The sequence below is a fragment of the Tauraco erythrolophus genome, chromosome 2, assembly GCF_009769465.1.
Source record: "Tauraco erythrolophus isolate bTauEry1 chromosome 2, bTauEry1.pri, whole genome shotgun sequence".
In the NCBI taxonomy this organism is placed as follows: Eukaryota; Metazoa; Chordata; class Aves; order Musophagiformes; family Musophagidae; genus Tauraco; species Tauraco erythrolophus.
In genome coordinates, this window is record NC_141466.1 from 2,255,397 (window position 1) to 2,279,604 (window position 24,208).

The window sequence follows — 24,208 nt, forward strand, 5'->3', positions numbered from 1 at the left end:
GTACCAGCTGCTTCTGCAAGGAAACTGTCTTTGAGAGCAGAGAACAATTTCTTGCAGCAGCTATAATGACAGGAAGCGAGGAGCATAATTTCCAGTTGAAACAGCAGGAAAGATTTAGGTAGGCAAAATATAATTATACAAAATGGGACAAGCGCTTGCCTTCCCATCTGTTTCGTACTCTTAGGAGATCCATATTAAAGTTGCAGAATGAAAGTTTGGAAGCTATGGAATTAGCCTATGAATCTACAGGGTTGCTTGCAATTTTTGTTGTAGTGACTCCTCTTCTTCGTTTTCCCTTCAGAAATCTCCAAGTCCCAGAATGACATGGCGGACAGACGTCTCCTGACCACAGACTATGGACAGAACGTGGAAAGAAGGAAGCAACGAAGGAGTCAGTCTGACACTGCCATCAACATTACAAGCAGGGTATCCGTATTATTTTGCAGTCTCTGTGAGGGCTGTTTCAGGAATGGGATATGTTTATAAGAATCATACTTACACAGTGGAGTTTTACTTTTATTATACGAGCAGGGCTTAGCTAATGTTCACTGACCGTGGCCAGAACTCTGATTCTTCACATGGTTTTTGAGTGAGTCTGCACGCTCGATCTCAGCCCAGAGCTGGAATGGTAGAGATTTTATGCAAACCCTCACACAGGGAGGGAGCGGATGGGTCGTTTTACTCTCAGGTGCTCACAGACTCTCTTGAGGCTGATTGATGTCTCTGTGATTGTTGGGCTGGTGCTCTGTCTCTTGTCCTTGCCCTGCCCCTCTTGCTGCTGAACAGGACCAAGCTATGACCATCCAAAACTCATCCTGAGACTTTCTGAGCACTTTTTGATTTGGCAAGGAGAAAATGTTGACTGCTGTGAGTTGTTGGGCAGCTTCCCTTTTCCCTTTGCTTTGGTTACAGTCTCTAGCTTTCAGTGTTTTCTTGAGAAGTTTGAGAAAAATCCGGTCATCTTTTTTCCACAAATGGTGCAGGGATGAAGATGATGTCACATGTCTACTTTAATGTTACATTGACGATTTTGTTTTGTACACTTTCACCTTTCAAGTGACTGAACTTTGCCTGTACTCAATTTTCCACATAGTGGGTACTTACTAAATTGCCTTGGTGACAGCCAACATGGCTTCACTAAGGGCATATAATGCCTGACAAATTTAGTGGCCTTCTATAGTGGAGTTACAGCGTTGGTGGATAAGGTGACATCATCTACCTGGACTTGTCCAAAGCATTTGAGACTGCTCAGCACAACATCCTTGTCTCTAAACTGGAGAGACATGGATTTGATGGATGGACCACTCGGTGGATAAGAAATTGGCTGGATGGTCGCACTCAAAGAGTTGTGGTCAATGGCTCAATGTCCAAGTGGAGACCAGTGACCAGTGGTGTTTCTCAGGGGTCAGTATTGGGACTGGCACTGTTTAACATCTTTGTTGGCGACATGGACAGTGGGATCGAGTGCACCCTCAGCAAGTTTGCAGATGACACCAAGTTGTGTGGTATTGTGGACGTGCTGGAGGGAAGGGATGCCATCCAGAGGGACCTTGACAGGCTGGAGAGGTGGGCCTGTGAGAACCTCATGAAGTTCAACAAGGCCAAGTGCAAGGTCCTGCACGTGGATCGGGGTAATCCCAAGCACAAGTACAGGCTGGGCGGAGAATGGATTGAGAGCAGCCCTGAGGAAAAGGACTTGGGAGTGCTGGTGGGTGAGAAGCTCAACATGAGCCGGCACCGTGCGCTGGCAGCCCAGAGAGCCAACCATGTCCTGGGCTGCATCCAGAGCAGCGTGGGCAGCAGGGCGAGGGAGGGGATTCTGCCCCTCTGCTCTGCTCTCCTGAGACCCCACCTGGAATACTGTGTTCAGCTCTGGGGTCCTCAGCACAAGAAGGACATGGAGCTGCTGGAGCGGGTCCAGAGGAGGCCACGGAGATGATCCAAGGGCTGGAGCACCTCTGCTATGAAAACAGGCTGAGAGAGTTGGGGCTGTTCAGCCTGGAGAAGAGAAGGCTCCGGGGGGATCTTATTGCAGCCTTCCAGTACCTAAAGGGGCTACAGGAAAGCTGGAGAGGGACTTTTTCCAAGGGCGTGTAGTGACAGGACACGGGGCAATGGCTTTAAACTGAAAGAGGGCAGATTTAGATTGGATCTAAGGAAGAAATTCTTCACTCAGAGGGTGGTGAGGCACTGGAACAGGTTTCCCAGAGAAGCTGTGGCTGCCCCATCCCTGGCAGTGTTCATGGCCAGGTTGGATGAGGCTTTGGGCAACCTGGTGTAGTGGAGGGTGTCCCTGCCCATGGCAGGGGGGTTTGGAACTGGATGATCTTTGAGATCCCTTCCAACCCCAACCATTCTATGATTCTATAAGCTTTGGAAGCTGCTTGTGGTGCGTTGATAGCTGTTGGTCACCCTTCCTGTAGCAGCGGAACTCACACCGCGGTGGATGCTGGAGCTGGGCCGGGCGGGAGGCCTGCGTATGTGACCTGATGCTGAGCGTAGCACTGATAGTTGTGTCGCCTCGTTCTCTTTAGCATAATAGAGAAGTCTTTCTGATCCAGGGAGAAGCTAAAATTCAGTGTGTAGGAGGTTGTTTTGGTTAGCAAGTGGAATTGGGGGTCGTTCAGGTTTTTATAAAACAGAAGATAATTTATCTGCTGAGAAATACGATGTTTTAAGTTTGTTTGGGGTTTTTTGAGACTGTATTCTGAATGATTTTTTTTCTGTTTCCTTCTCACAAGGGAGTTTAATGAATTCTTACGTTTATTCTTAAGGTAGGGCAGTTATTACCCATAACAATCTGTGTGTTATAATAACAGCATACTGGTTTGGATTTTGCACATTCTGTTTTTTCAGGAGTAATCTCAATATACTATCTCTTCTTTTGCCCTCATTCTTTAGTGCTTTCTGCTGATGGTGCAGGAGGGGTTCCCATGTTTATTAAATGTACATTATCTGTTTCTTTTATGCAAATAAGTCCCAATCCTTTTTGTTGATTCAGTCACACTATCTTCTTTCTAATCTTTTAAGTGATTCCTGTTACACAATTTTTTTTAAGGCATTATTTTCTTAGATCTTAACCATGTAAAATTTCTTACCTCACTCTCTTCCTACCCATTGAACCGCAAACATAGTTTTCATAAATTGTGAGTAGTGGTGTGCCAGAATGAGCTGAAATCTATTTTCAGCCTATTTCTGGCCATATGTATTAGTCTTTTGGCACTTCATTCTGTCAACTATTGTTATTGGTGACAGAGGTGGCTGAAGGTAAATCTCAAGGAGTTTACCTGCAATATATCTTAATTTTCCACAAATTATCAGGGTTTTATTGGGAAAATTGGGAAGGTGAATGGACTTGAGTCAAAGCGAAGTCAAGAACACCTCAGAAATGTAAACTTTTTGTATGATCAAAGTTAAGTAAGAACTTGTGAGTCTATTTTCAAGTCTCTTTCAGCTTACATTTGCTCTTGCATAGGTAGACATGGGCTTGTGTCATGCATATTGCAAAATACTATTTTTAATTTCCTGGAGGCAAGATTGTATTTTTTTCTTCCAAAATTACTGTTTTGTTAAAGGCTAAGAAGACCTTTTTTGAGTATATTTCTATCTTTGATGTGTTATTAGCAGACTGTTGTTATTAATTGCTGTGGTAGAGATCCTTAGATTAGGTGATAGTATGTTGATTTTAGAAAATTATGACTATAATGAATGTACCACTAGCTGGGATGAGAAAGTGGTAAATCAATGTTTAAATTAAGTTACTACATTGCCTTTGGAAGTGTCCCACCTGCATGACATTGATCAGAGTGAATTGTATGATAGCATTCCTGAAGGAATCAGAGCATTTTTCTTCAATAAAAAAAAAAAAAAAATTACTTGCTGAATTTCTTACAGATGAAAAGTACACCCAGTCTTCAACAGCTCATCACTGGGGCTCAAAATTACAGTGAAATTCCGACCAAAAGGAATCGCAAGAAGGAAGAAGAAATAACAACCAGTCCCACAAGTGATACAGTTTTCTGTGATGGCAGAAGACATGTAAGTTAAATGGTGAAGCACAGTAGTGCAGGTGCTTAATGGGAACAGATGTAAAAGCTAAGATCTTGTGCAAAATGTTGGTGTATTTTGGATTGTCTTACAAAATGAAGGAAGAATTTTATTTGAGTTTGTATTTGATGAAAGACTGCCTGCTTCTGGCACAATCCTCGTAGTGACACTGAACTTTTTGCATCATGAGACCAATCAAATTAATAATGGATAACTGATGGATATATCCATTAATAATAAATAACTAATAGATCAGCTTCCTCTGAATTTTGCAAATGTGACTAACGTTCTTCCTGTTTTATATTAGGGCTGGGACTGTGAGCATGGTCCTTTCTAACCCAGCAGCTAGCTTTTTCTCTTAAAACTTCTTCTAACAGAAGGGTTTTGTTATTCTGCAAGAACTGTGGTAATGGAAATGTCAGTGGAAATTCAGATGTTAGAATGTCAGTGAACGAAGAGGAAGTTGCCAGTGGCAGAAGCCAGGGGAGCAGTTCACAGGTTTAGGGAATAGCATTGAATCATCCCCTGATGGATGGCACTTTGTATACTGCAGATGAGAAGAGAAGTTAAGCAGGGTGAAGTATCCAAAGAATCCATGCCTTATGTTGTAAAGAAGGGAACCAAAATGGCTTTTAGGGAATCGGATTCAGCCAGCCTGCTGGCATTGCAAAGAAGTGTAAACAGGCACAAGGACCTTGGCACTCTCTCATAGTTCACTGCACTGTGGAGTCGGAGGTGTTAAACTGGCAAATGGGTAAGTTTTGGATGACATTTGTGATTCTAATGACAACCATTTGAACTGGGCTAGAGACATCCCAGGCTTAAAACTGAAATATTTTCTCCTACCTTATAAAGGGGAAGGTCAGGTTCCTTTAAACTTCCCTTTATGGGTGAGTGTTGGACGACGATGACCGCTCCATGAAAATGGATCTTCCAAAATATCAGATGGCATTGCTTCCAGTCATGCCAGCCCGAGTGCAACACTTGAAGTCATTGCCAAGTCTCAGTTCATTGAACCAAAAGGATGAGTGGTTTCTACGTTGAATGTATGTGAGCCCTGATCAGGTGGGAGACACGTAGTGATATTCAGCCCGAACATAGAATCATAGAACGGTTTGGGTTGGAAGGGACCTCAAAGATCATCCAGTTCCAACCCCCCTGCCATGGGCAGGGACACCCTCCACTACACCAGGTTGCCACATTAACCAGAACACTTATCCAGCCTCTCTAAATACATAAGAGGTTCTGTGGAATAAATGTTAGGAACTTCTGCAGAACTATTTTTAGAACACATGAGCTAATACAAAAGTCTGTTTGCATTCCTTTGTCATGAAAGATTTTGGTGGAAAATAAGCATTTTCTGGTCAGATGACTGAAAATATGTCAGTAAGTGAAAGAGCAGAGCTGAACAAAGCTGCAAGGGAAATTGGTTATGCTGATACACGTTTTGTGGAGGGAGCAAGATTCCATGCAACAAGCAGCAGGTCAAAACGATCCTCATATTTCTTGTGTCTTCCTCAGTAAGCACTTTGATCCTTCTTTAGTCAAGTTGGTATGTTGCTTAGAGCTTCTAAGATAGAGCAAGTAGCTTCTTTAATCTAATTGAGCTGTTGGTGTGATTTTTGAAATGAGTGTTTGGCAAGCTGCACAAGTGAAGAAGAGCATCTGCATGGAAGAGAAGATGTCATCTTACAAATACTACTCTGCACTCTTAGCTGCTGGGTTGTGCAATGCTGAACTCCTCAGTTAACCAGTCCTGTGTGGGCTGGACTGGTGTTTATTTTCTGAGGGAGGGGTGACCTGACACAGATATCTCAGCTATCTAGAGTGATGTTGCTGTGAGATTCATCACAACAATTGTGTCTCTGTGACATATGCTATGTAAAAAGTTTCTAGGGCTTACCTTAAAGAGTATAATTATAAATTAATGGGGACCAAACTAGTTTGATTGAGTTGATAATCTGTTACAGTGAAGGCTGGATAACACCATAAATTTCCATGCCTGTGGTGGGCCAAGAAAGGATTGTAGTCTCTTCCTTCGTTGTGGTTTCATGGCCTCTGTAAGTGCTAGACACAAATGCTGTTTCTGTTGTGGATGCACAGCATCCCAACCTTTGCCACACAGGTGGAAGGAGATGAAAGGAGAGCAAAGTGGCTGAGGTGAGCTATGAAACACCTTCTTTATGCACCAACATACCTCAACTAGATGTCTTTGTACTTTAATCTTTCCTGAACAGCCTGCTGGAGTATGGAGTATGTAATTTTTATATGGAATTGGGGCATCTTGTAGAATATTTACTGGGTGTGCAAGGCCAATTTTGTTGCCTTTAATATGTGCTAGAACCTAATGTCTCAGCAGTGCACCCTTCTGTGAGCTGTGGGTTAAAAGCAGGCTAGTTTGATGATTTGTTTCTTCTTAGATTTCAGAGTTTTTTTCACTCTCTTCCTTTCAGGCACTTACCCCGTTTCTCCCGTGGGAAGCCACATAGCGGTTTTATTCAGAGACAATTTCTAGATCTCAAAGTTGCCTAAGAAAGCATTTTCTTAGTCTAGAGAGTTTACTGAAGAGAAAAGGCAAAGAAGTAAAATTACAATTACAGTCATAATTTTCAAGGCTGTTATGGAAGCAACAGAATGTTTTATACAGGTTACCTTAAATTTTCATGATTTGCAGTAGCTCTAGGGTCATGTCTGTAGAGATACTGACCTTTGAGGGAAATAAATGTTTTGTTCTGTTTGATCTGAGGCTACTTTTCCCAAACATTTGTCCTTTCTTAGGCGAGTTTGTATAGTCTCAACAGCACTTGCACTGAGTCTGGCAGTTTTGGCAAGGCCGACGTCACAGGAGAAATAGAGTTTGCCATAAGATACGTCTTCAAAGCTTGCATCTTAGAAATTTGCATCAAGGGATGCAAGAACCTGGCTTACGGAGAAGACAAGAAGAAAAAATGTAACCCGTAAGTATTTTGTAGGGAAGGAGAAAAAAAGAAGGAAAATATTCTGGTTTTAAGATACTTATGTATGTCATGATTGAAATTGATATATGATGATATGCCATGTTAGCGCTTTCAGAACATCCAACATACGTACCAGCTCTTTTTATGTATGCACACTGCAAGACAAATAAGTTTCATACCAGTGCTTATTCTATTCTGACCATTTTCTGCCAGTAATTGTCTCTTTCCTTGACTGTGAGCAGGCAGTTGGGTATCTGTGTTGCTGATGAGTACTTTTGGATCTCGAGAACAGCTGTTCAGATTTTAGCTCTTAAGTTCTGCCTGCAAAATTAGTACATAAGTGCCTAAAACATGAGATGTCATGTTCCTTATTCATCTGCTGACTCGCTGTGGGTCACTGGGTGATTGCTGTTCTACTTCTGTGCTTCCATCTTCTGTAGTGAGAACAGAAATTTTGGATACTGCGGCACATTTTAAAATCTAAAGCTGTTTAATAATTATGTATTATTGTAAGAGGAAGAAATACCTACTTCTGTTGATAGAATATGCTAGAGAAGTTTTTGGTTGCATAGTTAAGCCTTGGTGATTTGTCTGTTTATTACTAAACAATCTTCTCTGATCATGAAGCGACCGTTCACAGGAAATCATCAGGTAGGATACCTAAATACCTGTTGTTGCCCATATTGTCACACCATGTTTGAGTACTTGAGTGTCCACATTGGAATTGTGGAGTTGCGGTCATCTGCATCCAGAATCATAGAATCGTCTGGTTGGAAGAGACCCTCAAGATCATCGAGTCCAACCATTCACCCTGCACTGTCAGGGTCCCTAAACCATGTTGTTCAACACCAAATCAACACGGGTTTTAAACAGCTCCAGGGATGGGGACTCCACCACCTCCCTGGGCAGCCTGTTCCAATACTTCACAACCCTCTCTGGAAAGAAATTTTCCCTGATATCCAACCTAAATTTCCCCTGGCGTAACTTGAGGCCATTCCCTCTCGTCCTGTCATTCCTAACATGGGAGAAGAGACCGACCCCCATCTCCCTGCAACTTCCTTTCAGGTAATTGTAGAGAGCGAGAAGGTCCCCCCTGAGCCTCCTCTTCTCCAGACTGGCCAGTCCCAGCTCCCTCAGCCGCTCCTCACAGGACAAGTTCTCCAAACCCTTCACTAGTTTTGTTGCCCTTCTCTGAACCCGCTCCAGCACCTCAACGTCCTTCTAAAGAAGGAACATAGCTTTTGTGCATCTTGCAGAGGATGTGCAGAAAGATGAGCTTGGTGATGAAAGGAGCCTTGCTGGAGCAGGGCAGTTGGGGACCACTTCAGCAGTGAGTCAAGGTTCTTTAAGTCCCCTGGTAACTAAGCCAGGCAAACAGTTGCAGGAAGCCTGCAAGGCAGCGTGGGAGGTGGTGTGTAGTGAACATTATGTTCTCTGTTGCTATAAACTTATATATTTCTGCTGGTTTCCGAGCCGAAGTGCAGCCGGGGTACTCACTCAGCACGCTTGCCGAAAGGCAGACTTTTAGCTGATGTGTAAAACCTGTTGAATTATTTAGCTTGTTGACCGGTTCGAAGTCTGACTGCCTACTTTTTAATTAAATTGATCTGAGGTGAAAGAGTAAGAGGCTAAAACTTCTAGTACCTGAATATTTTAAAAAGCAGTTTTACCTATGGATAAGTTCGGAAAGAAGAGGGAAGACGTGTAAGTTCTGCACTGATGATATGAGCTGTAGCTGATTTTATTTACCCAGTAAGTTAATCAAGAGGCTGTTTTAAAATTAGTTTAAATCATAATATCTGAAATATATACAAGTACAGTTTAAAAATATTTAGTGTTCTGTCAACAATCGCTCTTTTCCCTGCTAAGCTGTGAGCAAGCACTCTCTATTGCTAATACTTTTTAGTTTTGAAGCTGCACAAATATGTGTGAGAACACAAATACAGCCCACTGACCTCATTTGGAGGGGAATATTTAAGTATTAATGTTCCCATGACCTACACATTGGGTAGGAATCAATGGTGCTTGATATTAGGCCAAATCAACTCCTAGAAATTTTTTTTTTTCCTGATTTTCCTTGAATCAGTGTTAGGGTGATTTTGAGCACATTAGACAATCTCCCACTTTCACTCCATTGGCTATTATAACAGCATTTGTAAGAGTTATGAATTATTATGTATTATTTGTATGATTATACCTTTTACTGCTACATAGTACTTGGCATTGTAAAGATGGTGACCTTATAGCCTCCGGGGTGACCTTATAGCGGTCTTCCAGTACCTCAAGGGGGCCTACGAGAAAGATGGGGAGAGGCTGTTCAGGAGGGCCTGTTGTGATAGGACAAGGGGTAATGGTTTTAAAATAGAGGGAGGTAGATTCAGATTGGATATTAGGAAAAAATTTTTTACCATGAGAGTTGTAGAACGCTGGAACAGGTTGCCCAGAGAGGTGGTGGATGCTCCATCCCTGGAGACGTTCAAGGCCAGGTTGGACAAGGCCCTGAGCAACCTGATCTAGTTGGAGATATCCCTGTTCCTTGCAAGGGGGTTGGACTAGATGACCTTTGAAGGTCCCTTCCAGCCCTAACCATTCTATGATTCTATGATAGATTTTCTTCATGAACAAGCAGCAATGATCCTAAAGTGATTGAGCTGATTTTTTTTTTTTTTTCCCTTTGAGCACATAATATGCTGTTTCATTTAATTGTAAAACTCTCGCTACAATTGGCAAGGTGACTTACTTCATTAGGGAGGTGGTGGAGTCCCCATCCCTGGAGGGGTTTAAAAACCGTGTGGATTTGGTGTTGAGGAACATGGTTTAGGGACCCTGACAGTGCAGGGTGAATGGTTGGACTCGATGATCTTGAAGGTCTCTTCCAACCAGACGATTCTATGATTCTATGGTTATTTTATCAGAGGCCAAGAGCATGAACACAGAAGATTCCTGTTGGGATCCTAATCCTTCCCCAATTAGAATCAAATTGAAACACATTATCTGAATGATGTACAGGGATCCTTATAGTCTGTCTGCTTTTATTGAGAAAAGGTATAAATCACAATTTGCCATTTTATTGCTTGGAAAATTACAAAGTCAATAAAATCGTTTAAGAAATAAGAACAAACTCCTCTCATCTGATTAGTTTTTCTTCTTAGTTTGATTCCCTCTCCCACCTTCTAGTCACTTTCTGTCTCTCTTTCTCTCTGCCTACCAGGTATGTTAAGGTTTATTTACTTCCTGGTAAATCTCCTCGGAGTAAGCGGAAGACAGCAGTCAAAAAGAACACAGTGGATCCTGAATTCAACGAGACTTTGAAGGTAGAGCTTGTGTGCTGCTAAGCGTGCTTTTCCGTGGAAATGTCTCCTTCTGTAATGTACAATCCTGCAAGAATCATCCTGATGAGACAACTGTAGGGGTCACTGATAACAATAATTAAAAAAATTGTGTTTTTCGGTCCGGATAAGAGAAAATGCTTTTGGAGTTACAATAGTAAATTGCAAACTGTTAGAAGAGTTTGTCCATCAAAATGCTTTTGATGAGTTCCAGTGTTGTTCTGAGTTACTTTGTGGCAAAAGCAAGTGTCTTCTATAGATGCTTTTTTAGTGCGTTCAGGAACTGACTGTATTGCAGAGCAGTTGGTGTTTTACACAAGCATCCCTTTCAACTGGTACCAGTGGTTGCCAGTGCCACTGGGAGTGTGTCTCTGCAGTTAGCTGAATGCTGACTGAATTCCACCACCTCTAAAACGTTGCCTGCTTCCTTTTCCCTGTGCAACAGATGCCAGCCCATCTCTTTGTAGTGTCTCATTTCGAACATTGATGATCCCACCAGACAACAGTAGTTATGATTTTAATTCCTTAATGCCTTGCAATATTACTTTTTGCATCCTTGTAACAACTGTGTGGAGAAAATAGGAGCCATTATTCTCACGTCACAGATGCTTAATGAAACGCAAACCTGAAGCTGAGTTACTGTCAGCTGGGAGAGGTTGGGTTAGTTTGTTTTTTCCCAGCTCCAGTTTTGTACTCGGATCACTGCAAACCCATCTTTTTTGTGTGCATCAGCAAGCTGCAGCAGCACATGAGATGATGACTTCTTCAGTAACATGTTGTCTTGGAAGAGATGTGAAACCACGTCAATGGAGGGGCAAACTTGTAGTGTGTTCCTTGAAGGTCACCAGAGTTTCAGTGTGACCCTTGTCTCTCGGTGTGTACAAACATCGAGAATTCGCCGTGAGTGGAACAGGCGAAATGTTTGAAAAGACCATTGTTAATATTTGATAACAACAAAAAAAGATTAATGCGTGTAATTCTCATCTATCCCAAAGTCTGTATATAGGGTTTAAGTTGGGAGAAAAAAGACCCTGAAGTTAGAATAATTGGTCCTAATTTTATAGGAGAATACCAGAGTCATGCAAAATTGATAAAGGGAGAGTGAGACCCATGGAATCATAGAATCACAGAATGGTTTGGGTTGGAAGGGACCTCAAAGATCATCCAGTTCCAACCCCCCTGCCATGGGCAGGGACACCCTCCACTACACCAGGTTGCCCAAAGCCTCATCCAACCTGGGCTGGAACACTTCCAGGGATGGGGCATCTACAGCTTCTCTGGGCAACCTGTGCCAGTGCCTCACCACCGTCAGAGTGAAAAATTTCTTCCTTAGATCCAATCTAAATCTCCCCTCTTCCAGTTTAAATCCATTGCCCCTTGTCCTGTCACTACACGCCCTTGTAAAAAGTCCCTCTCCAGCTCTCTCAAAAGGCTCTAACTGTGTTTCAGGAGTGGATCAGGGCTTTATTAGTGGTCAGCTGAATTTTTTCCTTGCCCTTACTGACTGCATTGGGTAGGTGTCCACTGACTGGCACAGGAGTTTTAGCACCTTTGTCAGGTGTCTTAATCTGGAACTGACCTCCAGAGCAGCCAAATTCTGCTGGCAGCGTAAAGCAGAAACAATGAAAAAAACAGCAAAAATGACCAAGCATTATTTAAAGCTATGAACCAATCAAAATCTTTTGCAAGACAGGCCAAGGTATTCCTGGAATGTTGTTTCGTGTTTGGATGAGCATTATTTAGCACTTAACTCGTGGGGTAATATGCAAATTGCAAAGCACGTGGAGACACCGTGGTTCCGTCTGCATCCAGATGCCTTCAGCCATGCTGCGTCTGGGCTTCCTTTGAGCAGGTTCTGAGCATGGCCCTGCATCCATCCTCTGTGCTCCTTTGTAAATGTTGTTTATCTTTCCAGTACAAGATTGAATACTCACAGCTGGGAAGTCGGCAGCTTCAGATATCTGTGTGGCATGCAGGAGCACTCAAATACAGGGTGTTTTTGGGGGAAGTGGTGATTCCACTGGCAGCATGGGATTTTGAAGATTACTCCATGCAGTTGTTCAACTGGTACCAGCTCAAACCCAAGGTGATTCTTACTTTTTGTGCTCAGTTGTATCTTAAGAGCAGAATGTAGTGAAAACTATGAAAAAGATCACCGTTCTGAGGTCGTTGAGGGAAAAATGCTGTCAATCCAGCCCAGTGGTAAGGTGTGTTGCAAACATCAATGAGCTGTGAGAATGGTGTGGAATAGAATGACTGCAGTCATGCTGACTTCTGTGTGTCCCTTTCTTCAGCTTGAAAAGTCTGAAGATGATCTTATCCAGTACAGTGGCGAACTCCTCGTGTCTGCAAGACTGTCAGTACCAGCCCAGCATAAAAATTTCCAGTTTGAAGGTATAAAATGTTTTAGCATAAATGAATCCCTTGGCTAGAAAAGAATTGAGCTCAATGAAGGACTGACAATGTGTCCATATAGTATTCCTGTATGGCGCTTATAGCAGCTACTGCAAATGGTAGTTTGTATTTTATTATAATTTAAATTAATTAAAATCCAAACATTTGCCAACTTCATCTTTTTCTTCTTTTTAATACCATCAAAAGCTGCACCAGTATGATGCACCCAGCTGTTTGGCAAGTTTGTGCCCGTCATGGTGTTGCCAGTAGACCTTATTCTGGAGATGATGCAGCAGTTTTACTGCCCAAGGCAGAGACTGACAATTTAGGGAAAAGGTAGAAGCGAAAGGGCAGCAAGAGAACCAGACCAGCACCTCTGGCTTCCTCCAGTGGTCTTATTTTAGAAAAACTGTTTCACTTGGAAGATGTTAGGTTCGAAATGTACAGGCAGGATTCAGTTCTTGGCAATGAAAGACTTGTAAGGTACATTGAGTGTTGCTGTAGTGTGTCAGAGCACACACCTGCTGGTGGAGTAAAACAAACACTTTCAGGGGAAGGGATGGGACAACCTCATTTTCCTTTCCTCCCTAGGTCATAGTAAGGCATACAGAGATTCAGAGCACTCGAATGCTCTCTGTGTTCAGGACCATAGCAACAGGTAGAGACCAATAGAAAGATCTAATTAGCTGTTAGGTTAATTTTGATCCCTTTTCTTTTCCAAATGACCCCAAAGTTACCAGCTTGCTCACTTTCAGAGCGGTGTCGCACCGTGGGTTTCGCTGTTTCTCCTGCTTCTGGCCTTGTTTCAGAGAAATGCTCTGCGTTGACTTTCCACAAATACAAGAGAAAGCTTTGCTTGGAATCAGAATCACAAAGCAACCTGCTGCTCATTGCTTGCCCTTTTTTTTTATGAATCATACACCGTACGAGCAAGTTAAAATCTTTCAAATGATCTTAATGCAGCCCTTATCTCAGCAGGATGGCTCAGTCATGTTCCTGCTTACTAACAGCAGCATCTTGAGGTATCAGCTGAACTAACTGGTTATTTCATGTGATCAATGCTTCTGGTTCAGGAAAAAAAGACCAAGGAGCTCCCAACTGCCAGCTTCAGGTTATGATATTTGGGGTCAAGAACTTGCCCTTGCTGAGACCTGCTGGAATGCTGAACTCGTTTGTGAAAGGGTACGTATGAGACCTAACACTTCAAACGGAAAAAGTCACACACTTTCTGTGCAAATGGATGTGTGTTCAGCAGGAGAGTGGCATGTGGAAGTGGCATTGTCCACACTCTTAGTCAGACTTCCTTGACATTTGGGTGACATTTGGGTGTCTGCACAACAGCAGCACTCAGCAGGGCGGCGATGGGTCCCACCTGCTCTTCGGGTCCTGAATGGAACTTCAGAATTTACTGATGTCATTGAAATTTAGAGTTCACTAGTTCAAGTATCTGCTTTTAGATATCAGGAGAACTAAAAAAAAGCAAAAGTGCAAATCAAGAGGGTATTTTCATTCCTATTTTAAGCTGTGCCTTTGCAGAATTAAATACAGCTTTGGCTACATTGAAAAGGAAACTTTCATCCTCTTAATTCTAGACATTTTGAAAGAAGAGGGACTGAATTTTTCTCCAGGCATCCTGATGCCGTTGAAAGTATGATACCGTGGTACGATTACAACACCTCATAAAGCCATTTCACCTGCTGTGGCACCTGTCTTCAGTGAAATGGGTGAATGTTTTAGCTACTGAAAGGCAGGTTTCAGGCAGTATTGGGGAGTAAATGGGGAGTAACAATGGGAAGTAAAGACTCCTTCAGCAGTCAGTGACAGCTAAGGAAAAGCAGACCAGAAGAGCCTACTTGCACCCCCACTGAAGGCAGACAGGAAAAGGAGCGGGTCCCAAAATAAACACACTAGCAGCATGTTCTACCTTGCACATAAACCAAACTTTTTTGCTATTTAAAGAAAAGCAAAGGTCCCTAGTTGATTATTGCAAATGTTCCATTTTCTGGTTGAGAAATCGGTGACCTTGCTGAACTCTCCTTGTTTTTTGGGAAGTTGCCTTATCCTTCCAGACCAAGCAGAGGTAAAGCGGGAGTCTCCTGTGCTGAAGAAAGAAGCCTGTCCCCAGTGGAGACACTTGTTTGTCTTCGATGGTGTTACCCCAGCTCAGCTACAGCAGTCATGTCTACACTTGACCGTCTGGGACCAGGCAACGTTCAGCTCAAGCGATCACTTCCTAGGAGGAGCCAAGCTTGGTGCAAGTAAGTTCTTTATTTATCGCTAAAAATTGGAGGTAATCTGGGAAAAAGTTCATTTAGTTTACATTCTAAATAATAGTATTTACACTACGGTATTTATAACCTGGTGTCATGTGCCTACACATACAGCCCCAGTCCCTGTCCTAAGCAACTTGCAATCTTGGGCTTTGATCCTGCAAGATCTCGTTAAAAGAAAGCACAAGAACTGATGATCTAGTTGGCTCCAACCATGCTTATATTTGTGCTTCTTATTTTACACCCACAAATCAGTCCAATCAAGGGGAAGTAAAGAAAGTGAAACTTGCTCAGAAGGGGCTACTGCAGCGTCTGAGGTTTGGGCTCTGTTCCAACGTAAGAGCGAGCTCAGTTTCTCAAGGCTGAGGAATTTCTGAGAAACCCTCTGCTCACTGAATAGGCCCTGTTTTCACTGGTCTTTGAGCAGGGAAGCATTCTCATGTGAAGACTGCCCCGTGGAGTCTCTCACCCGTCTTCCCAGAGAGTAAGCGCTGTGGTTTCAGTATTTGAGATGAAAAGCTCAAAAAGATTGAGGCTCAGTCACTTTGTTATAGAATCACAGAATGGCACAGGCTGGAAGGGACCTCAGAGATCATCCAATCCAACCTCCCTGTCATGGGCAGGGACGCCTCTCAACTAGACCAGGCTACTCAAGGCTCCGTCCAACCTGGCCTTGAACACCTCCAGGGAGGGGGCATCCACAGCTTCTCTGGGCAATTTATTCCAAAGTCTTACCACCCTCGTACTGAAGAATTTCTTCCTAAGATCTAACCTAAATCTGTTCTCCTTCAACTTAAACCCATTTCCCCTTGTCCTATCAGTGGACACTCTTGTAAAAAGTCCCTCCCCAGCCTTCCTGTAGGTTCCCTTCAGGTATTGGAAGGCAGCTATTAGGTCCCCCCGAAGTCTTCTCTTTTCAAGGCTGAACAATCCCAGCTCCCGCAACCTGTCCTCGTAGCAGAGGTGCTCCAGCCCCTGGACCATCTTTGTGGCCCTCCTCTGAACACGCTCCAACAGATCTATGTCTCTCTTATGGTGGGGACACCAGAACCGGACGCGGTATTCGAGGTGAGGTCTCACAAGAGCAGAGTAAAGGGGGAGATGGTATCAACACGCACTTCAGAGGAGTATTAAACTCAATGTTCTGCAGGCTTCCTCATGAACTTCTTTTCATTGTCCTACCCAGCATTTTCCTTTCCACTAGAGCAGACACTACCTGCCTCTGAGTGAAGGCAGCTCTCCAAGCCCTAAGCCTAGTGGTGCATTAAAGCCACTGGAGATGAACGGAAGCAGGAGCTTTGTGCCATTCTGCTGTTTGTTGTATGCACACTTGCTCCTCGGATTTTATGTTGCACAACCAAAAAAACTGTTCTCTGCTGCAAGCTGAGAGCGAGTGATCCCAGTTGAAGGAGGTAAATAATGCTTCAGAAGTAGAACTAGAGTTTATTGCAATTAATGCCCTAGGAGCTGCAGAACGGCTGAAATGGTGCTGGAAGTGGGAGAAGCAGGGTGGTTGTTACCCAGTTGGTTGGGCCAGACACTGGGTAGGGCCCTGTGACCTTTCCTTTTGCTTTCCTGCAGAGGAATCGTTTGGCTCTACAGACCTTGCTTCTCCATCAGTGCTCCAGTGGCAGGAAGTGCTTCACCGCCCCAACACTTGGATGGACTTCACGCTTGTACTGCATTCAAATAAGGAAAACTTTAAATCGTGAGAGACAACCACGCAACAGCTCTTCCTTCCCCATGGGTGATGTTTCAAATTCAAGTGGCACACACCTTTCAGGTCTGGGGAAAGGTACACTGCCCCAGTACCTACTCCAGCTTTTGAGGAACAGAGTCAGGCATTTGAAAGCGAGTGATAATCGGAAGGTTTTATTTCTCCAGAAGTTAAGGCTTTGTTATCTGTGTCTGTAGCTGGAGTTCAAGGTAACTATTGTTTCTTCAGGAGTGACAAACAGTCTGAAATGCATTATGCTGACACGGCAACAGTAGCCAGATGCTATTTCCATTTCTAGGCACAACAGAACTGTTCGTTTAATTTAATCACAGATAGGAGTGCTTCTTGGAGAAAATAACTGTTATCTTGAGAAAGGTGTATGCTTTCATGCTGATCTTTGTTTTATGCATGTCCAGAAAGAACTGAAAACTAGCTTATCAGTAACTGCTTGCTGCTGATGGGTGTTGCTAACATCTCTGTGCTTCAGAAGTATCTGCAGTGCCAGTATTACTTCACATGACCCTAAAAAGCTTTTGGCCTCCCAAACGTGTGCTGCATCACGGCGCTTAAAACCAGTTCAATGTATAAATTCTCCCTCAGCAGGAGTGTGGGACCACAGCTAATAGAACAAGGGTGGTTGTAGCCAGTTCCTTGTTCTTACCAGCTGCCGATGTAAGGCAGTGTGAAGAGGTCTGCTCCATACGGTGGACGGCACAGCTGAACTGGTCACTTATTCATGTAAACTGGCGGAAATGCAAGGCCCAACTGCTGTGTCGGTTCCCTTTGCCTCAGATGTAGTGTTACAGTCAGCAGAAACTTCATGTGTACAACTGTAACTAGTGCTGCTGCTCTATACCTCTTCCCTGGGACTAGGGTGAAGGTGGTCACACTAGTCGTTACAGCAAGTATTCTCCTTTTCTCCTTTCCAGGTCAATGTGGCTTTTAAGGATTAGGAGTTAAAGACATGGGGATTCATGCTAAGCTCAGGAGCAAAGAGCAGTAGCACACTTCACAAAAACACACCTCGCACAACAAACACTTGACTCCACATCCTTTGTTACTTTGCAGATCTTTTATTTAGGTGTTTGCTGCTGCAAATAGAAAAAAAAAAAAACACACAAGATTCAACTCAAGTATAAAGCAGCACAGATGTTATAAATGGAAGAGAAGAGTTGACAACATACTGTATCTCACTTTCTAACAGATTTTCAAGGAAAGGGGGAAATTAGTGGGGAAGGAATGGTCACAGAAATGCTCTCTACTAGAGAGAATACAACTGTGATATAAACAAGCAGTCCCTTCATCTTTGGAGTCTGAAACTTTAAATCAAACATTTAAAAAAAAAATTAGAAAATTTGTTAGAAAAATAGGTGCAGTAAAATTGTATATATTGGATCATGTGTACATATAACAATTTTAATTAAGTAAAAAAGTGATCTTTACAAACAATGCTTTGTAGCAAATAATCAGCTGCACTGCGTCGGACTGCAGTGTTGTTCAGGCATTTTTACAGGTGCAAGTCTTATTAAATCTGAAAAGTAACAAAATATACAGAGCAAAACTATTTCCCTTTAAACTAGTATTGCATGTTTTTTATATATATATAAATACTACACTATAAGTGATCAGTAATGAAGCTGGAATGCAAACACAGGAGTGTATTAGATTCCAACACAGTATGTGCCTAGTTGTTACGTGAGGAGGGTGTCAGTGTCCCTCTGCCACACTTCTGAGCCATCCCTGCAGAATTTCTCCAGTTGAGAACAGCAACCAGAAAAAGCCCAATTTCTACACAAAGTAGTTCTGAGGTGTCGTCAGTTCTTTTGTGCACGTGTGTGTGTGTGTGGTGGGCATCAAGACCAAGACAAAAAGCAGGGTGTAAACACCAGGTGCAAGCATCTACACATGTACATAGAGGTACTTGCAAATCCTGAGTTCTACAACCTGTCTTCTCAACTCTTGGAATTTACACCGTAACTGATAATACGAAGACATATGGCACAAAGTTACCCACACTTGCTTCTTTTTACACCAAACTGAGGCCAGCACCTGCACAGGACACGTATCTTCCACTAGAAGCATGAAAGTTTGTCTTGCTTCAAGAGAGATGTGACATAAGGCCCTTTGGCACTAAGCAAAGGCATGTGCAAGTTACCAGGATCAGTGGGACAATGAGTTTTTAACTGTACCAAATTTAATAGAAAATATGGAATGAAAAGGAGATTCAAACACCTCTGGGTTTAGAGAACATCTGTTAAATGTCATACAGCGACCCCTCCTCAGGGAAAAAAAACCCAAACACTTAACAAAACCCCCCAAAATAAGAACACAGCATTAAGATCTGCCTTTCCCACAGTCCTGCCTTCTTGTTACGAGCGTCGTTACATTGCCTCAAACTCATCAATTCTCTGCTTGGTGTTGCCTTGCCGGATCTGCCGCAGCGTCTTGTACTTGTCACGCCCCTGCCGCATGTTCTCCGAGTGGATGACATCGTTGTGGGTCCTCTTATTTTCATCCCTGGCCTGGGCCAGCTCATCCGTCAGCGCCTGCAACACAAGGAACATCGAACGCTTTCAGCTCGTGCCCGCAGCGTCTCTTGGCAAGAGCTGCCAGTTGTTAGATGACTGGACAGATCATATAGAATCATCTGGTTGGAAGAGACCCTCAAGATCATCGAGTCCAACTGTTCACCCTGCACTGTCAGGGTCCCTAAACCATCTTCCTCAACACCAAATCCACACGGTTTTTAAACAGCTCCAGGGATGGGGACTCCACCACCTCCCTGGGCAGCCTGTTCCAATACTTCACAACCCTCTCTGGAAAGAAATTTTCCCTGATATCCAACCTAAATTTCCCCTGGCATAACTTGAGGCCATTCCCTCTCGTCCTGTCATTCCTAACGTGGGAGAAGAGACCGACCCCCATCTCCCTACAACTTCCTTTCAGGTAATTGTAGAGAGCGAGAAGGTCCCCCCTGAGCCTCCTCTTCTCCAGACTGACCAGTCCCAGCTCCCTCAGCCGCTCCTCACAGGACAAGTTCTCCAAACCCTTCACTAGTTTTGTTGTTCTTCTCTGAACCCGCTCCAGCACCTCAACATCCTGCATATGGCTGCAGTGTAAGCCTTCCCTAAACGCTATAGGTGATGTAAGTAATCTCAAAGCCTGAGAAATGAGAATAAACCTTTCTATACCTTTTCTTTAATTCAAACTGCCTACAGGAACTGCAAACGAAGAGAAGCGACCGTGCTTTGTGTGCTTAAATGATCTATTTTCCAAGAACGACTCGTTTCATTCCTCCCCCTCCTCCACACACTGTCTCACCCTCAGCTGCCTCTGCACGCGTTCGTTCTTCTCCGCTTCAGTAACGCGTTTCTCCTCGTTGCGGTCGTTCCTGATGCCCTCGCTGGAGAACTCTGCGCTGTAGGCAGAGTACTCGGGTCCTTCATCTTGCAAGTTATCGTGGACGTGGTAGTTCACTGGCTCATAGACAGGCGGTGGGGGCGGAGGTGGAGCAGTCATGACCAGGTGTAGCTCCTCCTTCGTCTTTACCAGATCCTCCTGGGCTTCCTTGGCCTTTGGGAAAAGGGTGACAAATATTTTCATGCATTTCTTGCTTTAAAGCAGCTTCATGAACACTTCAATGCTTATATTCCCAGTGTCTTCTCTTGATTGATGTAATGTTTTTAGACATTACATCATGGATTAAATGCATCGTTCATACATGCGGCCCCTGCCCTCCATGGCTCCAAGATGATGAGCACATTTTTAGGTTTTATACGGGCTTCCATTTTGAATTTTGACTAAAGGCTTGCTGGAAGCAAGATGTTTTGCAGGCATATTGCACCTTCATCACAAGTCTGACCTTCTCTGCTAGTGTACAGACATCTGTCTCCACGTGTTTAGAGAAGTCACAGCGGGCTAAGCTCCATGCTGTGCTCTGCTCAAGCAGAGAACTTTGGAGCAACTTTGTAAAACAGAGGTACTCACTCTGATTTGCCACTCTTCAACCTCACTCTCTTTACGCTTCCTTGCCTCTTCAAGAAGTGCAATCTTGGCCGTGTACTCCGCAAGCTCTGTAGCCTGTTGGATAATAAAACTGTAATTATAAGGACTCTTAAAAAACCCAACTCAAACCAAAAATGAAACAACAGAACACTGTTGACTGAGCAAAGACCCAAGCGGTACACTCCACTGTGAAAAAGACTGCATAGGAAATTAAGAGCAAAAAGTCAATTGCTCATGATAGAACCTGTGCCACAACGATGCTATCGCATAGTTTAGTGCTTCATTGCACCACGTTCTTCCCCAGAGAAGAAGGGTTTGCCTTCTCAAAGGGCACAGCAACGTGCCTGTGTATCTTGTCCTCAAAATGGCTGTGTCTTACCAGCTGCTCCTGGCTCTTTATCTGGTCCTTAGTTTGTCTCTCCAGCTCTTCCTTGGCCTGCAGAGCAGCCAAACGATCACCTTCCAAGCGTTCTGCTTCCTCCTGGGCTCGTCTTCTCTCCTCCTCCAGCTGAATGGCCCTTTGGATCTGAGCTGAGAGCTCTGGAAAAAGACGGATCGATTTGGTTAGTCCACAGCCTGATCAAAGCAAAGGGACCACAGACAGTCTTTTAGGTGACTGTGGAAGTCACGACAAGCACTTGACTCCAGCTTGCCACATCCCTTCACTGTGCACCTCGAAGTAGTTATTTGCATAACACATCAAGTAACTGAATTCAGAAGTAGTCAGCTGCACGTTATAATTAAATCTTCTGCGCTGAAGTCTGTAACACTGACATGATTCTGCTGCCCTTAACTGACAGTTTACTGCAACAACCAGATGTTGCTGTCTTCAATCTGCTCATCTGTGCATTGAAACAGAAGCTTCTGTTTCGCTGGGAAGACTTGTTCTCAAAGTACTTTTTTTGTTGGGAGTTCAGTAAAAAGTGCTCGAGAGCTGAACTCTGTTACTCACTGCTTGAAGAGGCTATGCTGCTTCAACCCGCTGGGCAACAGGGGGACCTTCCATTCCCAAATACAACCAACAGATTTTATGCCACTTCCATGCTTTGGATGATCTCAGCAGTACATGCATGCGTGTGTACTTATCCGTATAGGTAGGTATTAGTAAGCCTTGCCAAGAGATGGCAGTGCCATCGGATTTAGGCTAGGTGTAGGCAGTGACCCACATAACCCTCCTGTGGAGCACAGTGCACACGGTTTGGTCAGCCTGTAGAAGTACTTTACCTTTCTCTGCTTTCTGAGTCTTCACCTCATACTCTTGTAGCCTCACCAGCAGCTCCTCCTTCTCCCTCAACATTTGTTCCTTCTCCCTCTCAATTGTCTCCCTCTTCTTCTTTTCATTTTCTAGTTGTTGCCTGTTAGAAACAGATTTCAAAACAGATTTCATGCTTGAAGCTCGCTTTCAGACCTAAGCTACAGCCAGGCAAGAAAGCTGGCTGGGCATCTCTCCAGGCAGCTCCGTGGGAAACGGCCGTGTGACTGCCACAACGCAGGAGCCAGGAGACAGAAATACATACAGCCTGTTCCTTCACCACTTCAGAGTTTTTGCTCAGTTTCGGATACTCCATTTCAGAAAGAGACTTGTGTTTTTGTTGCCCACTCCAGAGATTTAGAGCACCAAATAGCTACTAGAAGCCAAGACAGAAAACCAGAACTCCGTACTGCGCAGCAGAGGAGATTTAACTTTGTTGCTTCTGCCATAAGGAAGGTCCAAGGAGATGTGAAAACAAGAGCACTGGAGGAATGAAGACAAGCCACGAATACAGGAGAAAAGCAACATGATTTCTTGAATCACAAGCAACCTGCACAAAAGGCACAAGCCCAAAGGAATTGTTAATCCTTTTTCCTTGCCTGTAAGAGGTCTCCCAGCCCCGTTCTCTCTTCACAGAACACACGCATGCTCCCTGTGAAGGTTTCTCCCTTACTCCCAACCATCCCTTGGTCCAATACATCAATCAGGTCCTAACACTCAAGAGCCAGGAGACCCTCTCTGTGTGCCATCACACGAGAGCCTGCTGTGCCTCTACTCGCACGCTTCCTTGTGGTTCTCAAGACTGCCAACAGGACAGGAGACTGCACGGCCACAGGTCCCAGCCAGAAGAGTAATGCTCACGGTCCCACTGCAGGAGATCCCGAGTCCACGCCGTAAGCCAGAGCTCTGGGGCCACAACATGCACCTTACCAACACAGGATGGCTCATGGCCTTGCCTAAGTGAAACCCACGTTACCAGCTGCTGCCCTACAGGGAACACCTGCCTGCTGAACCCTGGCAGTTTGGCATCATTTCTCTCTTCCACCATCCCTGCTCTCTGTATTCAGGCTCACCTTTCCAGTTCCTTCTGGTGCTTCTCCTCCCGGGCCTGGGCTTTCATCTGTTGCACCTCAATGGTGTCGGGCTTCCTGCGCCGCATATACAGCTCATGGTTGCCCATGCAGAGCTGCAGGATCCTCTTGTTAATTCTCAGGCGAGGGGCGTAAAACACAAAGTCCTGGAAGAGAGACACCACGCTATCAGTTCTCCTCCAGCTAGCTGCAGACAGATCACCTTGTCACTAATTTCACTAAAATTGAGACATATACGCAGGCCACTTAAATACAGCAGCAGGAACGGCCGCTATCGTTTGAAGCCAGAAAAATTGATATTTATATTCTCCATTTCAAGTCTGCACAGAATTGACAAGCCACTCTTCAAAAAAAAAAAAAAAAAAAAAATCTTTCCAAGGAAATTAACAGCCTCCATTTAGAGGAGACTTTGTGGAGTCTGGAAATGTTGCAGCAGATTCTGAGTTGGCAGGTAACCATCTGAGCAACTCGTAGACCCCTAGTAATTGACGAATGAAGTAATTTAAGTTTGCGTGGTTTTGTGACTGAAAGATAAAGCATGAAACAAAAAATGCATTGCAGACTATTAAAGTAACTGTAGGATTTTTTCTGATCTATTTGAATCAATATGCAAGGCACCACACGTGGTTTTTCACAGAAAGAGAAGAAATCCCCACCCATGCAGGAACACCTTCCAATATCATAGAATGACAGAATGGTTTGGGTTGGAAGGGACCTCAAAGATCATCCAGTTCCAACCCCCCTGCCATGGGCAGGGACACCCTCCACTACACCAGGTTGCCCAAAGCCTCATCCAACCTGGCCTTGAACACTTCCAGGGATGGGGCAGCCACAACTTCTCTGGGCAACCTGTGCCAGTGCCTCACCACCCTCAGAGTGAAAAATTTCTTCCTTATATCCAGTCTAAAGCTGCCCTTTTTCAGTTTAAAGCCATTGCCCCTTGTCCTATCACTACACACCCTTGTAAAAAGCCCCTCTCCAGCTTTCCTGTAGCCCCTTTAAGCACTGGAAGGCTGCAATAAGATCACCCCGGAGCCTTCTCTTCTCCAGGCTGATCATGGAGAGGAAAGAAATCATTCTTTCCTCTCCATGGCATTTCCTAGTTAAGCTGACCTCGGCTGTTACAAGAGCGTCAAATAAAAGGTG

The 24,208-nt window shown here is 44.0% G+C and overlaps 2 protein-coding genes across 4 annotated transcripts in view; one reads left to right on the forward strand and one right to left on the reverse strand.

Annotated features, from left to right (window-relative positions):
* SYTL3 (synaptotagmin like 3) overlaps window positions 1–18,219 on the forward strand; it is a 40,472-nt gene extending 22,253 nt beyond the window's left edge. For both annotated transcript variants that reach the window (XM_086631195.1, XM_086631196.1), the window contains exons 8-16: window positions 302–426; window positions 3,895–4,038; window positions 6,826–7,004; window positions 10,216–10,318; window positions 12,249–12,419; window positions 12,628–12,727; window positions 13,801–13,909; window positions 14,780–14,985; window positions 16,579–18,219. In XM_086631195.1, the coding sequence (XP_086487321.1) occupies window positions 302–426; window positions 3,895–4,038; window positions 6,826–7,004; window positions 10,216–10,318; window positions 12,249–12,419; window positions 12,628–12,727; window positions 13,801–13,909; window positions 14,780–14,985; window positions 16,579–16,709 (1,268 nt within the window). In that variant the 3' untranslated portion in view covers window positions 16,710–18,219. The remainder of the gene's footprint in view (window positions 1–301; window positions 427–3,894; window positions 4,039–6,825; window positions 7,005–10,215; window positions 10,319–12,248; window positions 12,420–12,627; window positions 12,728–13,800; window positions 13,910–14,779; window positions 14,986–16,578) is intronic.
* A 778-nt stretch (window positions 18,220–18,997) lies between these two features.
* The window catches only part of EZR (ezrin), a 40,193-nt gene continuing 34,982 nt past the window's right edge, over window positions 18,998–24,208 (reverse strand). For both annotated transcript variants that reach the window (XM_086631197.1, XM_009982854.2), the window contains 6 exons: window positions 23,045–23,208; window positions 21,944–22,074; window positions 21,099–21,259; window positions 20,702–20,794; window positions 20,036–20,287; window positions 18,998–19,260 (listed from right to left, as the gene is read on the reverse strand). In XM_086631197.1, coding sequence (XP_086487323.1) covers window positions 19,096–19,260; window positions 20,036–20,287; window positions 20,702–20,794; window positions 21,099–21,259; window positions 21,944–22,074; window positions 23,045–23,208 — 966 coding nt within the window. In that variant the 3' untranslated portion in view covers window positions 18,998–19,095. The remainder of the gene's footprint in view (window positions 19,261–20,035; window positions 20,288–20,701; window positions 20,795–21,098; window positions 21,260–21,943; window positions 22,075–23,044; window positions 23,209–24,208) is intronic.